Genomic DNA, 20,261 nt, shown 5'->3' on the forward strand with positions numbered 1-20,261 from the left:
AAGTGGAGCAATGAACCACCACCTCGCCACCTTGTTTTCTGAACACCGCCCTACCGCAGCATTTGGGAGGAGAAGGCTGGATCCTGAACGCAGCCAGGACGGCCGTCTGCGCAGGCGCTGTGCAACGGGCTGCCTCGGGAGCCCTTGTTTTCCCTGGCAAAATCCCTCATCGCTGGGCTCGCCTTGGTGCCAGGCAGAACTGCAAACGCAGCAGGAGCTGGGAGTCCCTGCCTTGGAGCAGGGCGAGCTCTCACCTGCCAGTTGTCAGGAGCGCGCATCTGCGCGAGGCTGGAAGCTTCCCAGGCCTGCTGCCCTCAGATCCGTAACCTCACCGTGCTCCCAGTCCCCTCCAGCCCCCTCTGCGCATACATAAAAAAATTTCCCAGGACCTATTTGGAGCCAAGGTACAGGCCGATCTCTACTGATCCGCCAGGTCCAAGGGTCAGAGTACTGGGTGCCTTGTGCCAGAGGAGCTGGTATTGCTGGCGCTGCCTGCACGGACTGCTCCCTCCTCCTGCCTGCCTGTTTTCACGGCTCCCAGCAAGACCCTTCTGGTTCAGGTCTTGGCACATAAACTAGGGGAAAACACAGCCAAACTACGCTTTCTAGTTAACCCCAAAGTAACTGCTGCAGCGCGACCGGAACACCTGCTGCACTGACAGCAGTTTTATCAGCGCCTTAGCTAAATACTGATGAGTTTTTGTTTTCGTGAAAACCGCTCCCGCTCCTCAGTGTCAGTGGAGAAGAGTGTCTGGAGGAAAGCAGCACAGCCGCTGAACACCCTGCCGGTAACTCCTCCAGTGAGGAGACGAAGAGGGGCTTAGCCACAAAGAGGGGTAAAATGAATGTGACTTTTGTGAAAAAAGAGCAAGGCAAAAGAAAAAGCCAAGATGATTACAGTGGGGAAATAACAGGTTTTAACACCCTCCCGTTCGCACTTCTGATCAACTCCAGACAAAACCACCTAGTTAAAAATGGCAAGGAGGAAACTGGAAGAGGAAGGAGTAGCAAAACACCAAAGACGCTGGGGGACGCTCAAGTCTCCACTGTTTAGCAAGTTCACCTGAACAGTAGAGCGAGTGTCAGAAAAGGGGCAGTTTCTTTGCCCCAAGTCACCAGTAGATCTGCACTATTTGTCATCTTTTGCAAAATGACAATCAGAGGAAACGGGTACATTCACCACATGGCCGAGATGACAACACAAGCCTTAAGAGTCACCTTTTTTTTGCTTCGGCTGCTTTCTTCCTGGCAGAGTTGGCAAAGCTGGGCATTTCCAGGTGCTGACAGCTGGTCCTACACCCAGGATAAAAACAGAAGACATTCAGCTCTCTTTTACATGCCTCCTTTACATGGCACCTCTATTAGGGCTCTACAGCTGATCCGCATCTCACAGGGGGACAGTCATTTCACATCCTTGTGTTTTTAACCCTTCACAGCACATCATGCAGCCCACAGGATCAGTGTGCATTTGCAGCAACATCTACAGTTACACTGGCTACACCATGTGCTACAATCAGAAGAGTGACTACAACAGTGTTATCATCTTTTGCTCTGTCTCTCTGCCCCTGTCTGTTATTAAGTCAAATTTTGTGACCAAAATCAAGTAAAAGACATGAGCTCTGCAGCGTGACTCTGGCACGGGAAGAGGGCCAGACGCCTCGAGAGCAGCAGGCCGAGCAGCCCACTCCCCCAAGCGCCGGGGCAGAGCGGGAAGCGCAGCACAGCTCCGTGAACCAAGAACAACGCAGCTTCATTTTCAGGCCTAGACAGAGGCTGCTGGCCCAGCAACAAGGAGGAGAAACAAAACATTGTTTTCACCATGAACAAGAACTGACAGATGCAGAAATTGCCGATGGACACAACGGGAGCGTCACAGCATCCTGTGCACAGTCAGTGGCAGTCTACCAGGCACCCAGGGGAGGAGGACTGGACTCTGGTAAAGTTTGAACCTTACCTCTTGCCTACACAGCGACTAGTGAAACCCTAGTGCAGACCAAGGAGGTTAAACACTGCCATTTTCACAAATGTTAAACTGTATTATTATGCTTCCATTGTTCTTTTTAGACGCAAAAACCCAGAAAAGATGTGGGGCAAAGGCATGATAAAAAGGATGAGTATCAGTTTAAAAACAGCAGTTGTGCTGAGGACGCAAAATGAACTCACGTAGGTGCAGCACTGCCAACTAAGAGCTTTTCTACTGAGATAAGCAACGCTCCCTTCCTCCCAGAGACAATTACTGCTACGGCCTCTACAGACAAATCCTCGTGACGGCAAAACCCACAGGATAAACTTGAGGGTATATGGGCCAAGCAAGGAGCTGCAGTAATCCATAAGCTCCCTCTATACACTTGCCCATCAGCATTTCAAAGCAAGGAAACATATCACCAACCTGCTCTTCCTGCAAGCCGCTCTGTAACCTACAAGAAAAGAACACCATCACTTGGAGTTACCGCTCCAGCCACCGCTACATTTAAGAAACCATCTGGAGTATCAGAGGACTCTCTCAGCCCATTTTTTAAATCTGACCCATATTGATTTATGTTTTTATTTCTTCACAACCATGCTGCCAACTCTGCTTGCATGATAGAGACAAAACATTCATAAGCTTCATCAGACAGCAAAGCAAAGAGGGTTACGTGGCATGCTGTAGAATAAATGTTATCAGCTTAGACATGCGGCACTCATAGTTAAATGGGAAGAACAGGAGAAAAACTTATGAAATGATGGCAGAAGAGCAGAAAAAAGGAAGCAAGAGTATGGGGAAAACATTTAGACAGTACATACATTTAAAAAACTTCTTAGCTTTAAACAAGTTGCTGCAACATATTTATCCCCTAGATCTTCTGTGAACAGGCAACGATAACATTAAGTTATGAAACCTTCCAGATAAATCTGCAGACAGAAGCATATAATGCTTCTGCAGTCAAGGTGAAACAGGAAGGAAAAAGCGTGAAAGGCCTGGAAGGTCTTTAATATCCAGTAAAGCAGATTCGAATTGAGCTTATGCTATTTTTAAGACAACGCTTTGCTGATCACCTTTACATTGGTATTCAGCACGCCGTGTTACAGCATTGCATTTTTTCCACTGACATTCAGAGAGTACTTCAAATGCACCCTACCATCTTGGAGCAAAGTCCTCATGACAGAGCTGTTCTCTATATTTTTAAAACATCTTTTCACATTAAAAACACATCTTAAACCTAGCTTTCAAAATCTAAGGCAATTTTATGACACATTCTTTTCTGTAAAATTCAGTTTAGAAACATGCTACCAGAACTCTGCTTTTTTTACACAATCACATTCGTGAGATGTTATTTTAAGTAGTTCTTCCTCCCCTCCAGCCTTTATTCTTGTCCAGAAGCCACTACGTATTATCTCCACCACCCTACTCTCAACTGTCCACCCTTCCCCTGTACCCCACCAACAAAATACATCTTCTTTGGACGGTATTATCAAAGGTCTAGCCAGGTTTGATTTGTGAAGCTTCATTAGAGAAGAAAAAATAGAAGAAAAAAGAGGAAAGCCCCTAAATTTACATAGAAACAAATTTAGAAATCAAAACACAGAGCTCTTCTGTTCCAGAAACCTTGAGGGCAAGCAGCAGATCCTGCTTCTTCCCTTGGAGAGCTACAAAGACACAACAAAGAGGCCTCGACAACAGGCACAAAGCTGAAAATCTTTCTTAGACAGGAAAAATTCACTAGTCCAAACTTGTCAACCAGCAGCAAAGAAATTAGACAAGGGCAAGCAGGATTTCGAACAAGAGAGAAGGGGAAAATAGGGTATCATTTCTTTCCTACTTGTGTGGCAGGACACTGTTTTCCTCTCTTGGTAGCTGTTTCTGTTTAGCATTTTCTTCCTGGATTTTGAGCTTCCCATCCTGCCGAAAGGAAACATTTACCAGTCAGTCAAACTGTATGAACAGACTCCAGTTTCATCTCTGCCATGCTGCTCACAGTGTGGAGGGACACATTACAACAATATTTAGGGAATACTAATCTCATTGGCCCTCCTTGGCATGGAGGTGTATCTGCACACGTGAAAGCATACAAACACCAATCCAGCCCCAGGAGCAGGCTACTTGCCCTCCTTTTGCTGTGAACAAATCTACTGAGGGATATACAGAAGTTGGTTTCACATTTTAGAGATGCAATCTTAAAAATATCCTATGGTCTCTTTTTACTAGAGAAGAAGGAACTTAATGGTCACTTTTCTTCTTTTTTTTTTTTCTTTTGTTCCTCTCCAGCAGAAGTTGAAAAGGTAAACTGGCTTTACAGGCTTTTTAAAAAGTGATCAGTGAGACAAATCCTCTCAGCTAGAAAAAGGAAGAGATTCTCCTCCCCTGCTCCCTTGATAAGAACTGGGTCATAGCCCAAGCCATATACATAACACTGCTTTGTAACATGACTATGTCAAAAACAGCCTCCCTGCCTGCATGGTAAGTCCCAACAGAACCACCCGCCCATGCAAGTACTGCTCTGCACTCGTGATCATAACTTCAATCAAACCTGTAAATTTCTGTGAATGCAAACTTCCCCGGGATCAAAACTCACCTGTAAGTTCTGTGGCAAAAGAGAAATCCATTCTAAAACCATTTTTCTCCATAGTGGCCCATTTGTTCCTAGCAGGGGCACCCATCTTACAGCAGTGCTGGCCTACTGAGTAAAGAAGGATAACCCCTGAAGTAGCCCTTCTCACACCCAGTGACACACTGGCACACAGGCAGGGAAGAAAAGCAACTGTTCTGCCTTCCAAACAGCTCATTGACTTTTGCTTAGAACATCAGACTAGCCAGGTTTTTTACTGGCCAACTGCACTGCCTATGGGCTCCGATACCTTCTGTTGAATCATAGCTGTTCTGCTGCAATAAACATGGCATTTTTGATAAATGAATCAGGATGCATTAAGTAACTTCACAGAAATTATCTGTGATACTGGTTTAAAAAAGAGAAAAAAAAAAGCGCTGAACAGTTCAAGCAGCTTTCAACACGAAGCCAAGTGTTACAGAAGCAGCCCAGGGCAGCCCAGCGAAGGTAAGTCATAAGTGCAGCAACACAAATGGGAATTTTTGAAACGACCAGTATTACTTCACTGTCCTCATGTTTATGAGTTTTGCTCTCAGAAATAGCTGTTTTACAGCCAATTCTCAGCAAAAGAACCTGTTTCATTTCTACAAAAAAGCCAAAGAGCAGATTTTCACTTTCAAAGGCAAATTTACTTCTAAAAAGGGAGTTTCACTTGAGGACAATCAGTTTTACTCTTGAGAAAACCACTGCATTATGCTTAAAAAACCCTGAATTCACCAATGCACAGCACTAAAAGAACACTGAAAATGATCTGTGGTGCCCTCAAAAGCTAACTGCTTGCTGAGGAGTTTTTACTGTTTAACTCTTCTAGGATAACATCCCTTAACATGATGAAAAAGAAAAAAATAGCTAGTTTACTTTTCATCAGATATAATGAGTACAGCATCTCTCCTGCAATATCACACTCGGTTTTATTAAACTAGCACAGGAAAACACAGTCACTGCTAAGGTGCTGTAAAGCTACCCATATTACAATAGGAAACGCATGTTCTGCAATTAAGTGTATTGCTTGAAATATTTTTGCAGGGCTCAAACAAATAAAATGCCTATTTAGTGTATATATGACCTAAACAAAAAACATTTCAAAGCTCTTCTTGGTGTGGTACTTTAACAATACACATACATTGCCTAATAAAACCAAAGAAAAGAGAGCAAGCAAAATTATACTTAAATACAAGCAAAGACGACAAAAGCTCATATTACCGCTCTTGACCAATTCTTCGGGCAGCTTTTTTTGTTTTCTTGGCTACTTTGGTGACTGTGTGGCCATCTGTCTCTCTCCCGCTTCAGCTCTAGTTCAAGCTGGCTCCTGTAATATTGAGGTGCAATTGTGAGTAAAGGCTACGCTTTTACAACATGCAACACACAGAGCCTGCATTACATGAACTATTTAACTCTTTCTTCATGCCAAAGGGATTGAACCCCAATTAAAGAGCTAAAAGCTGCCTCTTAGTAAAAAGCTGTCTCCCAGTGTGTCAAGCCACAAAACGCTGAGATGTCGCATTTAAAAAATCCTAGTCTAATTCTAGCACAATTTTGCGAGGAATACACCTGTCCGCTAAGTCTGCAGGTCCTCAAAAATGACCTAGATATTCATTGACTACAGTAGCGTTAATCGATGCCCTTTCAAAAAGACATTCCCTGACAAGTAAACTGCTGCAAGACCAGCTGGGAAACCGGAGGCAACATCCTCAACCATTTCTCAAAGCTATCCCTGCAGGGAGAAAAACCTTCGACCCCCAGAGCTGCTGCCATTTTTCTGACACCTCGCCTGAAAGCCAGGCTCAGTGCTGGGAGAGCAACGGAGGGCTCAGGCCGAGGGCTCCTCGCCGGCAGCACCCTGCGCTGCTGTTCAGGTTGGGCGAGCGATGGGACGCGAGCAGGTGAGCACCCAGGCTTTGAACAGGAAGGGCAAACCCAGCGGGCTGACAACACAACGCGTGTGCTGTTTTACGGCTTGCAGTCAACACGCTGCTCTAGTCTAATCTGCAAGGAAGAGACGCTCCTCCAAGACTGCTAAGTAGCTGGGGCTCTGATCCGCAGAGGCGCCGCAGCCGAGGCTTTTGGGTCAGTCCCGCACAGAGCATCCTGCAGTAAACCAAGCTGGAGGGAACAAAGACACGGCCGAGTGCTGCATATTCCTATTCGTGAGACAGACGGATCAGCAGGTCAAGGACAGACGAGCAAGCGCGTCTGAAGTCCCTGACGCAGTCTGAAGCAGGCCTAAGGGAAGCATGACTCAAAACCTCGCTGGGGACTGCAGACCCTTAACTCGGGGACACGTGGTCTTGAGCCACGGCAGCTCGCTCCCTGGCAGGCGGGTAGGAGCAAACTAGCTGCAGTTTGGCACCGACAAGCTCAGCAGCTCCGCGACTGCCGCCTGCCAGGGCACAAGAGCAACAAAGCTCTAAGGCACGCGCACAGGCAGGGACTGAAGTGCCAGAAACCCCACTTTTGAATTCTTTACAAGTGAAGTGGGCAGAAATACAGCAGGCTCCAAAATCAAAGGCTACAGACTGAAAAAGTCAGCTTGTAAAAGCAGTGGCAAGACTTGTACTGTAAAAAGCCCACAATCTTCATTTCCATTCAAAAAATCATTATCCATTATTATCCTCATTAGCATCAATACTTCTCCGACAGTTTTTTTTAATAAAGCATTATGACTATAGGCTCATTAATTAGATAGCCTGAGCGAAGTGAGTAAAGCTGGTGGAAACGCGGATCCAGAAAAGAATCCAGACCACATGTGCATTCAAAACCAAACCAACCAGGGAACTCTCATTTAAAACTTGATAGAAAAACACACCAAAAAACCCCATTTTCTCTTACAGCAACACAATTCAAGAAAGAAAGCTCACCACCCCCTGCAGTATCTCTTACACCTCCCTGTTTCAGAAACTCGGGTAAGTAAAGCAGTACAGCCTCCTGGAAAGGAGGCTCACTCATTTTCATACCGCCACCTTGATCTAGCATGAGTGAAAAAGGAATCAGTAAAAGCCAAACTGATGCAAGAATCTACTCATCTGCAAGTGTCCTCCCCAGAGGGTTACACTAATTCAGCTAAACTGACTTCGTACAAGACGCATATGCAGAGAAAACACCTCCCTTTCATATCTGATAACACTTCTAAGCTTGTTCAATTTCATACTTTTGGGTCCAGTTCAACATAACCAAAGGTTACATTTTCACATGTAGACAAGCAAAATAGCATACTTGTACTAACATATATGCATATGTCCTTCATGTGCACACCTGGAACCTGACACGAATTTCCAATAAAAGCCATTTACCAGCTTTGTGGGTAGCCTCTCCTACTTTTTGTCTTTTAAGCATCTGCCACAAGGAAATAGGAAACAAAAGCAACTGTGGCAGGAGGGGAAAAAAAAGGAAAACCACCCATCCAGCAAAGCTTTCATACAGTTCATCCTAGTGACCTTGCTACAGAACAGAAGATGCGTCATGTCTGCAGAATGAGACATGCTCTTCTATTTTAAGATAAGGGGATTTCTATTTTCCTGATGTTGGTAAACTGATGACACTGCAGGGGTAAATTTGATAGCTCTTGCTAAGTTTTCTAACATTTGCCTTCCAATTTTTTAGTTGCTTCCTAGCAAAATGGAAACTGGTTTTGACTAGAAAAGACACAGTACTGTTTGTCAGGCTGACAACTGGGAGAGCTTCCCTTGCTCCAAAACTCTTCCCTGCTCCTGTAAAAGTGTCGGTGCCAGGCAAAGACTTAGCTGAACATTGCTGCTGATCAGCAAGAAGCAAATTGTTTGCTTTCACAGTTTGCTTCAGAGCCTAAGTTACGCTATTAGGGGAAAAAAAAAAAAGAAAACAACTGATGTACAGCTAGACTTTGGAGAAGTCAATGTTGCAGTCAAAGGTCTGCCTGCACTTAGGAGACACACATCCAAGAAACTCGCGTTACCTAGAGCAGGCTATCCTGCAACATGGACCTCAGGGCAGGCCGAGGATCTACTGAGCTTCCCCAGACAGGCTCGGCAGCTGGTTTCTCTCCCCCTCCAACCCCTTCCTGGGGGATTGTCCTGCCAGCTTTTATACGAGACATAGTAAGAACAGCCCAACAAATAGATTAGAAAAGGATCTCTTCACCGCTGCCTGGAGAGCTCTTCCACTTCTAGCTGCAGGCTGTTGATTTTGTCCCCAAACTCCTGCTTGAAGAGACGGTTGTCCTGCTCAGCCAACTGACGGTCCTTCTCTGCCTGTCGCAATCTGGATTTGAGCCACATGAACTTGTGATAAAAAACAAAAGCCATGGTGGGGAGGAAGACCGAGTTCAAACAACAAATTAAAAAACCCAGTGAAAAGGAAAAGCCAAAAAAAGGGATGGTAAAAACAATGGGAAGGAGGAAAATATTCTAAAGAAAAGTAAAATGTAGGTGAACCAGGCAGAAGCTCTGATTTTCAATGTTTTTTATTCTATTACTACAGTTTACAGCCATTAGATGAAAAACATAAAACATCACTTTTATCCAGATTCAAAGCAAACCTCAAGTACACAGAATTTTAGGCCAAATGTGATTTTAATGTAGGTTACATTTCAGCTTTACACATGTAACTGGAACTTGCAACATAGGTTAGCTATTATGTTTAGAATTAGTGCATTTTCCTGGTCTCTTCCACAGACTATCACACTGGATCAAGTGCCCGGGCGTTAGCATATCAAAGCATCTCTGCTTTGGGCCTGACATCAGAAACTGCCAGATACTTACTCTTATCTTATTTTAGAACTGCTGTGACAGCAAACAAAACCAGCCCAAACCACTATTTCTACAAAAGAAATCTGAGGAGGGGCAGGGGAGTTAACTGTCTTAACTAGCTATTTGGATACCTTAAGCTTTCATTTCTTTCAGGTAGTTAAAATGCCTTTATAGTAAAAGATTATCTAAAGATTAAGTTTATACTTCCAAACATGCGACTTGGGGATCACTTAAAGACTCAAACATGGTCTCCAAGTCTGCTTGTGCAGGAGTCAATTAGACAAGCTAAGCAGTGATACACGCTTGTGTACAGGAGGACGAGGCTGAGCCTCACCGATCTTTACAAGTACCTAAGTGAGAACTCGATAGGTTTTCTCTTCCCCAGTTGCATTACAGTCACGTTCGCCTCCCGCCACCTCAAGGAGCACTACTCTACAGGACAGAGGAGAAGCTGCCCTCAAAGAATTTTCACAAGCATCTCACCAGAGCAAGACGACCCCTATTCAACACAAAAAAACCCAAATGTGATTCTGTTGAAGCAAAACATTTCTAGGAGCATTTATAACCTAAAGCCTGTGAAGGGCCAGCATGGTGAAATCTTGCTGCCACCAGGAAGAGGATATTCATTTACAGTAGTTCAAGCTACAGTTACTTGAAGTTTTGCACTGGGGTGTTGACAATGATTTTTCCTATTCAGAGCCGTTTCCAAGCTTTAGCTGCTCTTTCATTAGCAAATTCTGTGTTTGTATCAGGCAACAGAAACTTAGAAGCAAATGTAACAAGTGTAATAGCAAAAGGCAACTCTTCCTGTTAAACCACTAACTACTCAGACAAGGAATGGTCAAGTACCAAATTACCAGTCCCACTCCCCACCACTACACATTTTCTTTCCCTTTTTTTTTTTCTTTTCTTTTCTTTTTTTTTTTTTTAAACACTAGAGTATAAAGATCAGAATATTTTTGTAAAATGTGTAACTTCCCTTTCTAGGAAGAGGAAAGACCTATCAAAACACCTCTCCTCAGCTTCCTTCAGTCAGGAAGAACTGCGACGTATTTCTAGAGGGATCCATGGCAGAGGTAGAAGGCAATGCAAAGATAAGGAGGTTTTCACTGAACTTACCACTCTATCATATTACTCTAAGACACCTAGCTACTAATTCTGGACACATGAAGTTTAAAGGAATAAGGATAAGTCCCCACCCTCCCACCAAGTCACTAAGGCAAAATTGTTGCAAGCAGTCTTGGTTAAAAGAGGGCTGGTCTTCACGTGATGAGCTACTGAGATGCACCCGTTCGTCTTTGACTGGGGGGTAAACCCACAGAACAGAAGTGAACGGGTAACGGTTTGGGGTACGCACACAACTACTTTCAACAACTTCCAGGGATGCATTTTCTCGTCTACTTCACAAAAAGGGTAACACAGAAAACTAGTCGACTTTCCAGAGCTGGCCAATCAGATATTGGCTTGAGCAACGCATCTAGTATCCATAAATGTTGACGATTTGTGCTGCTGTATACAGTATGCATCACCGAGAGGTACAGAGCCACATATCTCCCATTCCTTATGCTTTTCTGATGTGTTTATTGGCCAACTCATCGGTAGTTTAACAGTTTAAATGGCAAGGTTAGGGATTTTTATAACCAATTCTAAATCTCTGAAGAAAAACTCACTGATTTTAAAAATTCAGCAAATTCCAAATCAACTTTAGGAGACAATTAACATTTAAACAGTTGCTTTTAGTAATTCTCAAGTTCTCCCCTCATAAATGAGTTCTGATGTCAGAGCTGTGAGGTGACCAGACATAAAAATGTCTAATGATGCTTCTGGATCAGTTTGTTTGCTGCACTATTTAAGGTTTTTGCCTGTTTCACCAAATCCTTTTCACTGTTTGAGTAAGTCAGAATGAGAATGAGGAGGAAATGAAAAAATAAGAACAGTGAGAGAAAAAGAGCAAATCAAATTAGCTGAACAGGTATCATAACACGTTTTAAAATACAAAGTTTCTACAAACAAAGTGACCTTTTTGGTAAGGAACCATTCAGAACATAATCCCCAAGATGAAATAACTACCTGAGTGCATTTACCTATTCATTAAATATACCTCAGAAAAAAAATATGTTATTGAGACCTAAGCATTCCTCCTGATTTTGCTTGGAGCTAGCACTATAGTCCCATTTCAAGGCAATTAAGTTCTGAACCTTACACCAAACAACTGCAAGGCTTGGCTTCAAGAACAAGAAAAAATGGGGGAGCGGGGGGGGGGGAGGAAAAAGGAACACTGCTACCTCTCAAACCAATTTGACGTTGTTGCTGCAGCCCTCTTAATTACATGAGGGTTAGCAATGAGAGAACAACATGGCCATTAAGATGGAAAACATCCTAGCCCAAATGGTATTATATCTGCTGGCTATCTTTATCAACTTCCAGTGACCATCAGGCTTCCTTATCATGTTCTTTGATTCACTTTCACATGAGCTTTTTTCAAGTTCAGCTTCCCCAGAAAGCACAAGGCCCAGACTGTTTGGCTGCTAATAAGGAGAACAGTTCCATTTGGGTGTTTTTTCAGAACAGTACCAAAGTGACCTGGCCTAACCGAGCATCTCGGAGATCTGTCTCTCTTGCAACACTTCTTCCTGCTCCCACTGTACTACCATCATTATCAGACTAGCACTTCTCTAAATTTGTATTTGTATTTTTATCAGTGCTATCAGAGATGCTAATCGACTTGTAAATGACTGGATAGCAAATACGCAGCTCGTGTAGGTGCACAAAGCTTCTACAGTAATTACTGTTTTAGTAGTATATCCTCTTTAATGAAAGGCTTCTAACAGTTCTAACAGCATCTCATGAAATTGTTGCTAAGAGACCCAAGCCTGCTCTCCTTATGTAGCTCTGCTTAGTGGTGGCTAAGCTGTGCACTCTCTTACACGTGTAACAGTATTAGCTCTGCTTCCATTCAAGTCAGTAGCAATTCTAGCAGACAAATAGAGCAGGGCTAGGTCACGCGGAAGCCCTTCAAACTTAAAAAGCTAAATTAAACAAAGCCTGTCTATAAATGACTTTCTCAGGAATATCACTCCACTTGTCTGTAACCTTCAAGTAAAATTGAGGTAAAAAGCTTCTAATAAAAACAATCAACACAGTTGCCTGAAAAAAAACTCAGACAGCACACATTGTGCCTCTAGAACATGCACACAAGTTCATAATTGTAGAAGTTTCATTTTTTACCTTTGTTCAAGCTGTTTGATGGTAGCAGCCATCTGATTTGTTTTTTCTTCCAAACGGCTGTTTAATTCACTCTTCTGTTTTGCTCCCATGTCTGAACTCTGTAAAGAAAGTTGCATCACATCTTTTATAAGTAGCAGTAAAACCAAACTAAGCCACAATAAATCACTTGGGAAGTGAAACGAAATGGGCAAAAGCCAACAAGACATGAGAAGGTGATCCAAAAACCAAACACCAAATCATTAATTGCAACAGGAAACACCATCTCCTACAGATGCAGAGTACATCTGGACCCCACAGAAGGGAAATACCGTGATTAGTTCAGCTAGTTATAGAGTATCCATTAATGCAGTACCTGCTCCTATCATTCAACTGTTCTGCACAGAATGAGTGGCTCAGGGAAAGTAGAAACAGTTATGTCCTGTTCTAAATTTAATTTCAGGATTTATTGCTGGGCATTACACATTGTTCCTTAAGAGTCTCCTTTTGTGAGTTCACAGTAACATAGGTAATGTCACCACATACATTAAAACACTAAACTGTGAAGGAATAGAAGCAGTCACAGTCAGATTTTAGATCTCAAAAACCAGAACATGCTTTCTGCAGTGGAAAACACCCATTTCCAGATCATCACGAGGCTTTCTTCAGGACAAGCTGCGTTAACACCCAACACGATCAATTGTTAAAGCTCTACAGTTTGCTGTCTTGCCCCTTAGCACCTTGTACCTTCTGTACCTAACTGTAAGACATGTCAGGGATTACAGAGCACATCCGCAGGCTGCAAAGCAATGTGAACCAAATGCCATGATTCCTGCTGTTGAATCGCTTGCCTTCACCCTGGAGAAAGAAGCTCGTGGGCTGCGGAAGTCGTTATTTGCACCAGCACAGAAATAAAATCAGGCAGAGAGAGACTGCCCCAGCAGAGTCTCTCAAAAAGGGGCTGGAAAAAAACCCATCTCTCTGTTTTCTAGCATGCTAAGAAAGGAACCAACATGGAACCACTGAACACCTATCAATCATGCAAGCTTCTGAAAAACTTGCTCAAACAAAGAGTGGCCCACTACTGAGACACCCTCCCAAACAACTCCTAACACTGCATGTGGTTTCCTACACGGGGGAAAATACCAGCCTTACTGTAACAGCTTACACACTGCGGCTGAAGCAGACACTCTGAAGGTAACCTGTATGGGGAAATGGCATTCTCTGTTCATTTACCACATTTTTTTCATCTTCCTTGTTGGTTTAGAAATTTGAAAAAGGCAAAAAGGTTACAAGTCCTTATGTCATTACAGAAATTATATCTTCCCCAAAGTTCCCTGCCCAAATCACATTTAACCTGAAGTTAAGCATGCCAGCCCTAATGTGAGCAACAAGTAGAATCAAATGTATAAAAAAGCACATGGATAGGGAAAAGCATGAAACAGCAGTAAGACCGAAGTAAGTTATACAGCCTGTCACCCTTCCATAGCACGTATCTGCTAAACAGAGAGGGAAAAAAGACAAAGCACAGGCGCCAACACTTTTACTAGGAATTCATTGCATTTGATTTAATTCTTTCCCTACCTGCAGCTTAAAAGACAGTTCGTGCTTTAGGGCCCTGAGATCATCCAGTTGCTGTCTGAGTGCCACCAGCGCATCTTGCTTCTCGCAAACATCCTTCTCCAGCATCTTCATGGCTAACTCCATCTCCTGTCTCATCCCAATCTGCACCTCCAGCTCTTTCTCCACATCCTGAAACATGCACAGCAGTCAGCATTTCCAACTAGCTTTTTTCACCATCGGTGTGATAACCTTTGTACTCCTGCCAATGCTGTCACCACCTAGAAGCGTGCTGCATTGCCCATATCACAGCTACAGATTGGACACATCAAAGGCAATTAAGGACAACAAATCCATAATTTCAGTCAAACATTAAAGCAATGTGAACAACATTACTAGCAGTGAGTCAGGAAGTCTATTTTGGCCCATCTTTCTGACGAAGGGGACCAATGAAAAGTCTGCAGACTTATTTCCTAAAAATGTTCTGCTCAAGCATTTGTCTCCCCACCAAATGAACATCCTATATTGAACTGAACATGCTATATTGAATAAACAGTTCAGATAGTGTCAATAACCTTATCTTCAAGGGGGATACCTAGGACCTAAAAACTCAAGTGCACTGCCCATTTTGAGGAACAGCTGGTCAACCCAGCCACAAAATCTGCATCAATTCTGACAGACTGTCTCAGATCAGGCTGAAGCAGGGAAGGCTGGAATGACAATAACCCCCGGCCAAACCTTTTCAAAAGTGATCGACACTGAATAATTACATTAAAAAGCCAGTTTGCAGAGCGCCAAGCTCCCATTGCCCTTACCAGCCGCAGCTGAGTCTCCTCCTTTAACTGTTTTCGTGCCTCAGTAAGTGCATGTCCATCTGCAGTTCTGTCTTTAGTGACCTAAGTTAAGGAAGAAATCCAATTAACCCATCATTATATACTAGCAATCCTCCCATGTACTGACCATTTTCTTTTCCCACTTTGAAAACAAATTCCGCAAAGTTCAATCAAAGTTCAGTAGCTTCATTCAGTTAATGCATCGTGGAACTTTCTTGCGAACGTAATGTATTTCTCTGTAACTAAGTTGCTTAGAGCAATTCGGTGCATATGCTGCCTGTCCAAAACACCGCCTCTTGATCTCAGGAAAGGGTAGCATTTCAGACCAAAATAGCAGAATTCCTACTTGTTTAAGTTCTCTGCCAGCCTCTCAGTAAATCATCCTTCCTCCTGTCCCCTCTGACATGTCCACACAGCAAGCCACAGACATGCTGTGTCAGCCACCAGCTTGGCACATGCTCATAGTTTAATCAGCTACTGCCAGGCAGGATGTACTATGGCCAGGATCCATCTGTTGCCCTCTGTGGAGGGCCCAGCTGGAGTCACTCTTTTCTGCTACTCTTTTTTGTGAGATACATAAGGAAATGAAGCCTTTTTGAAACACCACCTCCCTGCCAAATTTAGGCTGGACCTGCCCAGTGGGTTCAAGAATCATACACAAACCAACCTTACGATTGGACTCCAAGATGTAAGAACTCTCTTCTTTAACCCGCTCCATCTCCTCCTGCAGCGTAATAATCCTGTTGTTCGCAACAGCAAGCTGTGAACAAAATGACAGGTCTGTATGAAAAACATACTTGACTTTTTTTTTTTTTTCTCTAGACAGATTTTCAGCAAGTATTTATTTGTTGACATTTGGAGTGAGTTTTTGTTACTTTGTTTTTTACAGTACTGAAGTACAATTCGGTCTCTGCTGTTGCCTCTCTATGGAGAGAGGCTATCTTAAAAAAAAAAAAAGTATCAGTTAGTGCCAGTGTGGTAGCTTTCCATTATCGGCCAAAACTGAGACTTTGCAATTTATTTCAGTTCATGTCTTTCAGTAAAGTTACTGAGTTCTGCAGGTCACTACCTGCTAGATTCTGTTTATCACTTGGTTAGCACAAATCTACAGGAATCCTCACTTCAATCCTCCTCCTTTGCCAAGATAATAAAACAGAGAAATGCGAGGAACATGGCAGCTAACTTTTGTTGACTTGAGCAATGGAAATAAATAACGACAGAAGAAATACTTGTGTGGGTTTGCTAAAGCTCTGCTAGTTTGGATACACGACTAGTTAGAGCACCTGAGATGTAAGCTGCTTAGGCATTTGGGCAAGACAGCACCAGAAGTGCTACTAGAACCTCACTAGAAGAGGAAAATTTGGCTTGAAATTGAAGGTGAGTAGCACACATCACCTGTACAAAACAGGACATCTTCCTCAAGAGGATTTCCTGATGAAGACCTCATTTCAGACCAACAGGCGACTTGGAGTGTATGGTCAAAGACCAAAATAACTTTGAATTTCTGTTTTCTGGGTTTATAAATCATGACCTACATAAACCTTGCAGACAAAAGAAAGCCCATTGACGTTCTAAGAGATCAGTAATGTTACTAAATGACAAATCCAAATAAAAACTACCCTGACAAGAGTGAGAGTCTTTGGAACAGCTCATGCCAAATAGACAAACTCATGTGACATGTGACACAACTCATTAACTACATCCTGCACACAGCTCTGATAGGCACAGTGTGTTCCAGTGTCAGGTAAATTATTACTTTCAATAGCATGCTGACTTCAGTAAGCAACAAGCAACTAAATTATTAAAATCAACAAATACTTCAGCAAACATAGGAATTAATCTCACAGGTACCATGCATAACTGACAGAGCATGCATATTCAGCAGGTAATAATAAATCAAGAGCAGCAGCACTGCAAAGGCAGCCTACTGTAGATAACCTTTTTAAATTAAAGAAAAAAAATCTTTTTAATTGCAAAATACAATTTTCACTCCTTAACTGCACAAGTAGATACACTAACTTCCACCACTGAAGTTCTTCATCATTTGAAATATATCCATTAGAGCAGGTGTTTAATAACCAGACACACAAATCGCTTTGATGAACATGAACAAGCAAAGAAATGGTAAAGCTGCCACTGTCCTTTCTCTAAAAGGACTTCTACTTCATACTTGTACTGCAAGAGCACTGAGACATCCCAAACAATATCATTCTGCCAAGCTAAGTGACATGTGAACAGAAATACTGTAAATCCTGTAGGTTGAGTCTTACTATCTATCACCCGCTCGTCAGGACACCACCCTAAGAAAGTTATATTGCGTTTATGTCATTTCTGATGAACTGCAAAGCCAATATTAAAACACAGGTTACATTTATGACTCATTTATGAACCACCTTCCATGACCAGACTGAACAACATTTTATCCACAATGATGTATTTTTCATTTATATCCTGCAAATTGTGATGAGCTAGAGGAAAGGTCATTGTAACATTTCAAGTAATATCTTATCGCTGCAGTCAACTTCTGCATCAGACAAAATAAACAGAAGTTTGAAAATTTCTTTATAATGTCTGAATGTCTTGTAACCTACATATACTATATGGCAACTGAAATCACATACACTGTTCGATGCTTTCTAAGACATCTTCCAAAAACCAGAAAGCACTGAAAAGATTTCAGAGAGGTGAAAGTGTCTCTAATAGCTTTTTTTTCTTTTTTCTTTTTTTTTTTAACATAAACAGTTTGCTGTTTTTCTACTTCATGTGTAGTTAATGGTGACAGCCAACACAATTTCTTGGCTGCTCAGCTATTCCAGTTGCATCCTTAAACAGCCATGATCAAGCATATCCAAGTTCCGGAAATAAATTCTCACATACCTTTTTAATCCTTGATTCCAAAAGGCCAAAATAGTAGATCCTTTTCTACTACACTTACCTCCTCAGTCAGTTTAGTGTTGGATTTTTCTAAGGCATCCACCTTTGCCTGTAGGTTGTTTACTGTCGCACTGTTAAAGAGAAGAAGATGCTATAGTAGTTCCTCCTTCTTTTTTTCAAGTCTGCATTCTGTTATGTTATACTATGTAATAATAAAAAAATCATTTATTACCTTAAATGTCTATTCAGTTCTTCTACATAGTTCTTCTGGTCCAAAATAGCAGTTATCTGACCATCCCTGGGGAAAAAGAGGCAACATTCGGCTCACCCTGCGTGTAGCTCTTCCCTATCTACAGGTACCTAACTGCATGGTGTTTCCGGAGGCCCCCGGGCAGAACGGCAGGCCTGCTCTACCACACAGAAAGATAACGATACAGAGAAGAGTCAACCCCTAGTCATCCAGCTGGCTTCCATCAAGGACGTAAGCTCTACCCTGGTCATCCCTAGTGGTGTGGGTTCCTGGCTTGGCTTCATACTCACTGCAGGACACAGGCAGGCTGTCACTGAATGCTTAAACGGACAAAGCCGCAGGGAAGATGAGGAAATAGTACAGTTTCTCTCTGATCCCAAACCTCTACATTTGCATTAAAAGAACTAAGAGATATTGTAAGAGGTTTAAGAGGAAACGTGGTAGTACAGCCTACATATCCAGCTTAGCAATGAACATACTGGGTCCCGATGAGTCTGAGACACACAAACGAAATAGCAAAGCTGAGCTACAGTCTAATAGCAAAGCTGAGCTACAGTCTGTGTATTTATGGTCAGGCATAGTTCTCAGACTTCTCAGAAGCTGCAACTACTTTATTCATCCGGACAACATTCAGGCATTTTGTAAAAAAAAGCAGAACAGCAAGGCATACAACATTTCAATTAGCACAACAGCATTCCAGTGAAAAAACACTGTTCTTTATACCTCATTTATATCGAACAAGACTCATCCAAAATCCACTCAACAAAAACTGTCAACAAGTGCACGTGTGGCATGCATTTCTGCTGGAAATCTTAACTAAAGAAAAGCACGTTCTAATAATAAAACAACAGACAAAAAAACGAAAGCAAAATACCTGATCCTGAGGGATAATGGTAAATAAAATATACCTACATTCAAAATAGTAAAACTTCCTAAGAAGGGAGAAGTACTCTTAAAGAACCTCAGATAACCAGAACACCAGATCTATATGCCAGTGTACCCATGCTGTATTTTTCAACCTCTCGTTTTGAATGTTACCCAGCTATATTTGTGTACGTTGGCACAAAAACTCTTATTTGGACTCTTATTACAGTTATAGTCATTTCTGATTGGAAAATTTATTTCTAAGGATGCTGCAGTGCTGAAAATCAATTCCTATCTTGCTAGCTACACAACCGTTAAAGGCTGCTGAACTCTTTACTGGAAAGGCTTTAAAGAACAGCAGACATAACTCAGCAGAGGGTCACTTTTTAACTATTTTCATTTCAAATGTCCAGTTAAGGAAGAACACCCAAAATTTCCGCAAGACTTTCCTCCCTCCCCCGCCCCCCAATACTTCCAATGTCTTATTTATAAGTTATAGTTTACAAAAAAAGAGCAATTCACTGTAAGAAGCATCTGACTGAAAAACGCAATAGCTTACAGGACAACTTGCATACTTGAACACAAGTTACCACAGGGTAAGATGGAGAACAGTTGTGCTTGCACTTACCCCTCACTGCCTTTCGTGCTGTTTCCATCTTTCAAATACATGGAAAAATCAATAACTCCAACCTAAAAGAGAAAATTTTGGCACTTTACATTAAAAGCTTTTCCTAAGACTAAACACTCCTCATATCCATGAATAGTAGGGTCATTCATTAAAAACATCAGTGCATGTTTTATTATAATACGGATTCATTATACCAGTAATCTACCCAGAACAAACGGAAGAATAGACTAGTTCAAGTAAAAACATACTAGGAGAAACAGCAAGTTGGCGAGCAAGTCTTAGGAGACAAGGACAAAATAATGTCATCAACACACCCACATATACACTGCCCAGGCAAGCTGTAACAGAAGTGCATATTGGCCTATTTTCCTTTGGTTCACAGACAGAATGATCTCATAACATGCCATGAGTGAACTAATATTTCTGCCCATCTCTCCCCTCTTTCTGTCTATTCTTCTATTCCACGTTTCACTCCACAGCAACCTGCATTCAGACCACAGCAAAGGCTGGCAGCAAAGAGAACTGAGGAGTGGGCTTTTGGGTAGGGCATTAAGAAATGAAAATTTAAGAGAGCAGAGGCAATAGCACTCTTCGTAAGACTGGCAGCTAGATCGCTATTGTACAAAAAGTAGCATGGCAAAGTGTTCTGCTAGCACGCAAGTCAGAAGCAGCACTACATTTACGGGACTAAGATGAGTACAGAAGATATATTTCCATCAGCAAAAACTAAGCTGAAGG

At 42.4% G+C, this 20,261-nt stretch overlaps 1 protein-coding gene across 10 annotated transcripts in view; it reads right to left on the reverse strand.

Annotated features, from left to right (window-relative positions):
• RUFY3 (RUN and FYVE domain containing 3) overlaps positions 1-20,261 on the reverse strand; it is a 59,571-nt gene that overhangs the window by 3,157 nt on the left and 36,153 nt on the right. For 7 of the 10 annotated variants that reach the window (XM_026103533.2, XM_064510426.1, XM_026103535.2 and 4 more), the window contains 12 exons: positions 19,524-19,585; positions 18,014-18,079; positions 17,843-17,912; positions 15,575-15,667; positions 14,890-14,970; positions 14,099-14,266; positions 12,539-12,636; positions 8,703-8,822; positions 5,790-5,895; positions 3,801-3,880; positions 2,390-2,417; positions 1,219-1,293 (listed from right to left, as the gene is read on the reverse strand). In XM_026103533.2, the coding sequence (XP_025959318.2) occupies positions 1,219-1,293; positions 2,390-2,417; positions 3,801-3,880; positions 5,790-5,895; positions 8,703-8,822; positions 12,539-12,636; positions 14,099-14,266; positions 14,890-14,970; positions 15,575-15,667; positions 17,843-17,912; positions 18,014-18,079; positions 19,524-19,585 (1,047 nt within the window). Of the gene's footprint in view, positions 1-1,218; positions 1,294-2,389; positions 2,418-3,800; positions 3,881-5,788; positions 5,896-8,702; positions 8,843-9,006; positions 11,195-12,538; positions 12,637-14,098; positions 14,267-14,889; positions 14,971-15,574; positions 15,668-17,842; positions 17,913-18,013; positions 18,080-19,523; positions 19,586-20,261 lie in introns of those variants that run through there. The other 3 variants (XM_064510427.1, XM_064510428.1, XM_064510429.1) reach the window with 3 other exon arrangements.

The sequence above is a fragment of the Dromaius novaehollandiae genome, chromosome 4 (genome assembly GCF_036370855.1).
Source record: "Dromaius novaehollandiae isolate bDroNov1 chromosome 4, bDroNov1.hap1, whole genome shotgun sequence".
Classification (NCBI taxonomy): Eukaryota; Metazoa; Chordata; class Aves; order Casuariiformes; family Dromaiidae; genus Dromaius; species Dromaius novaehollandiae.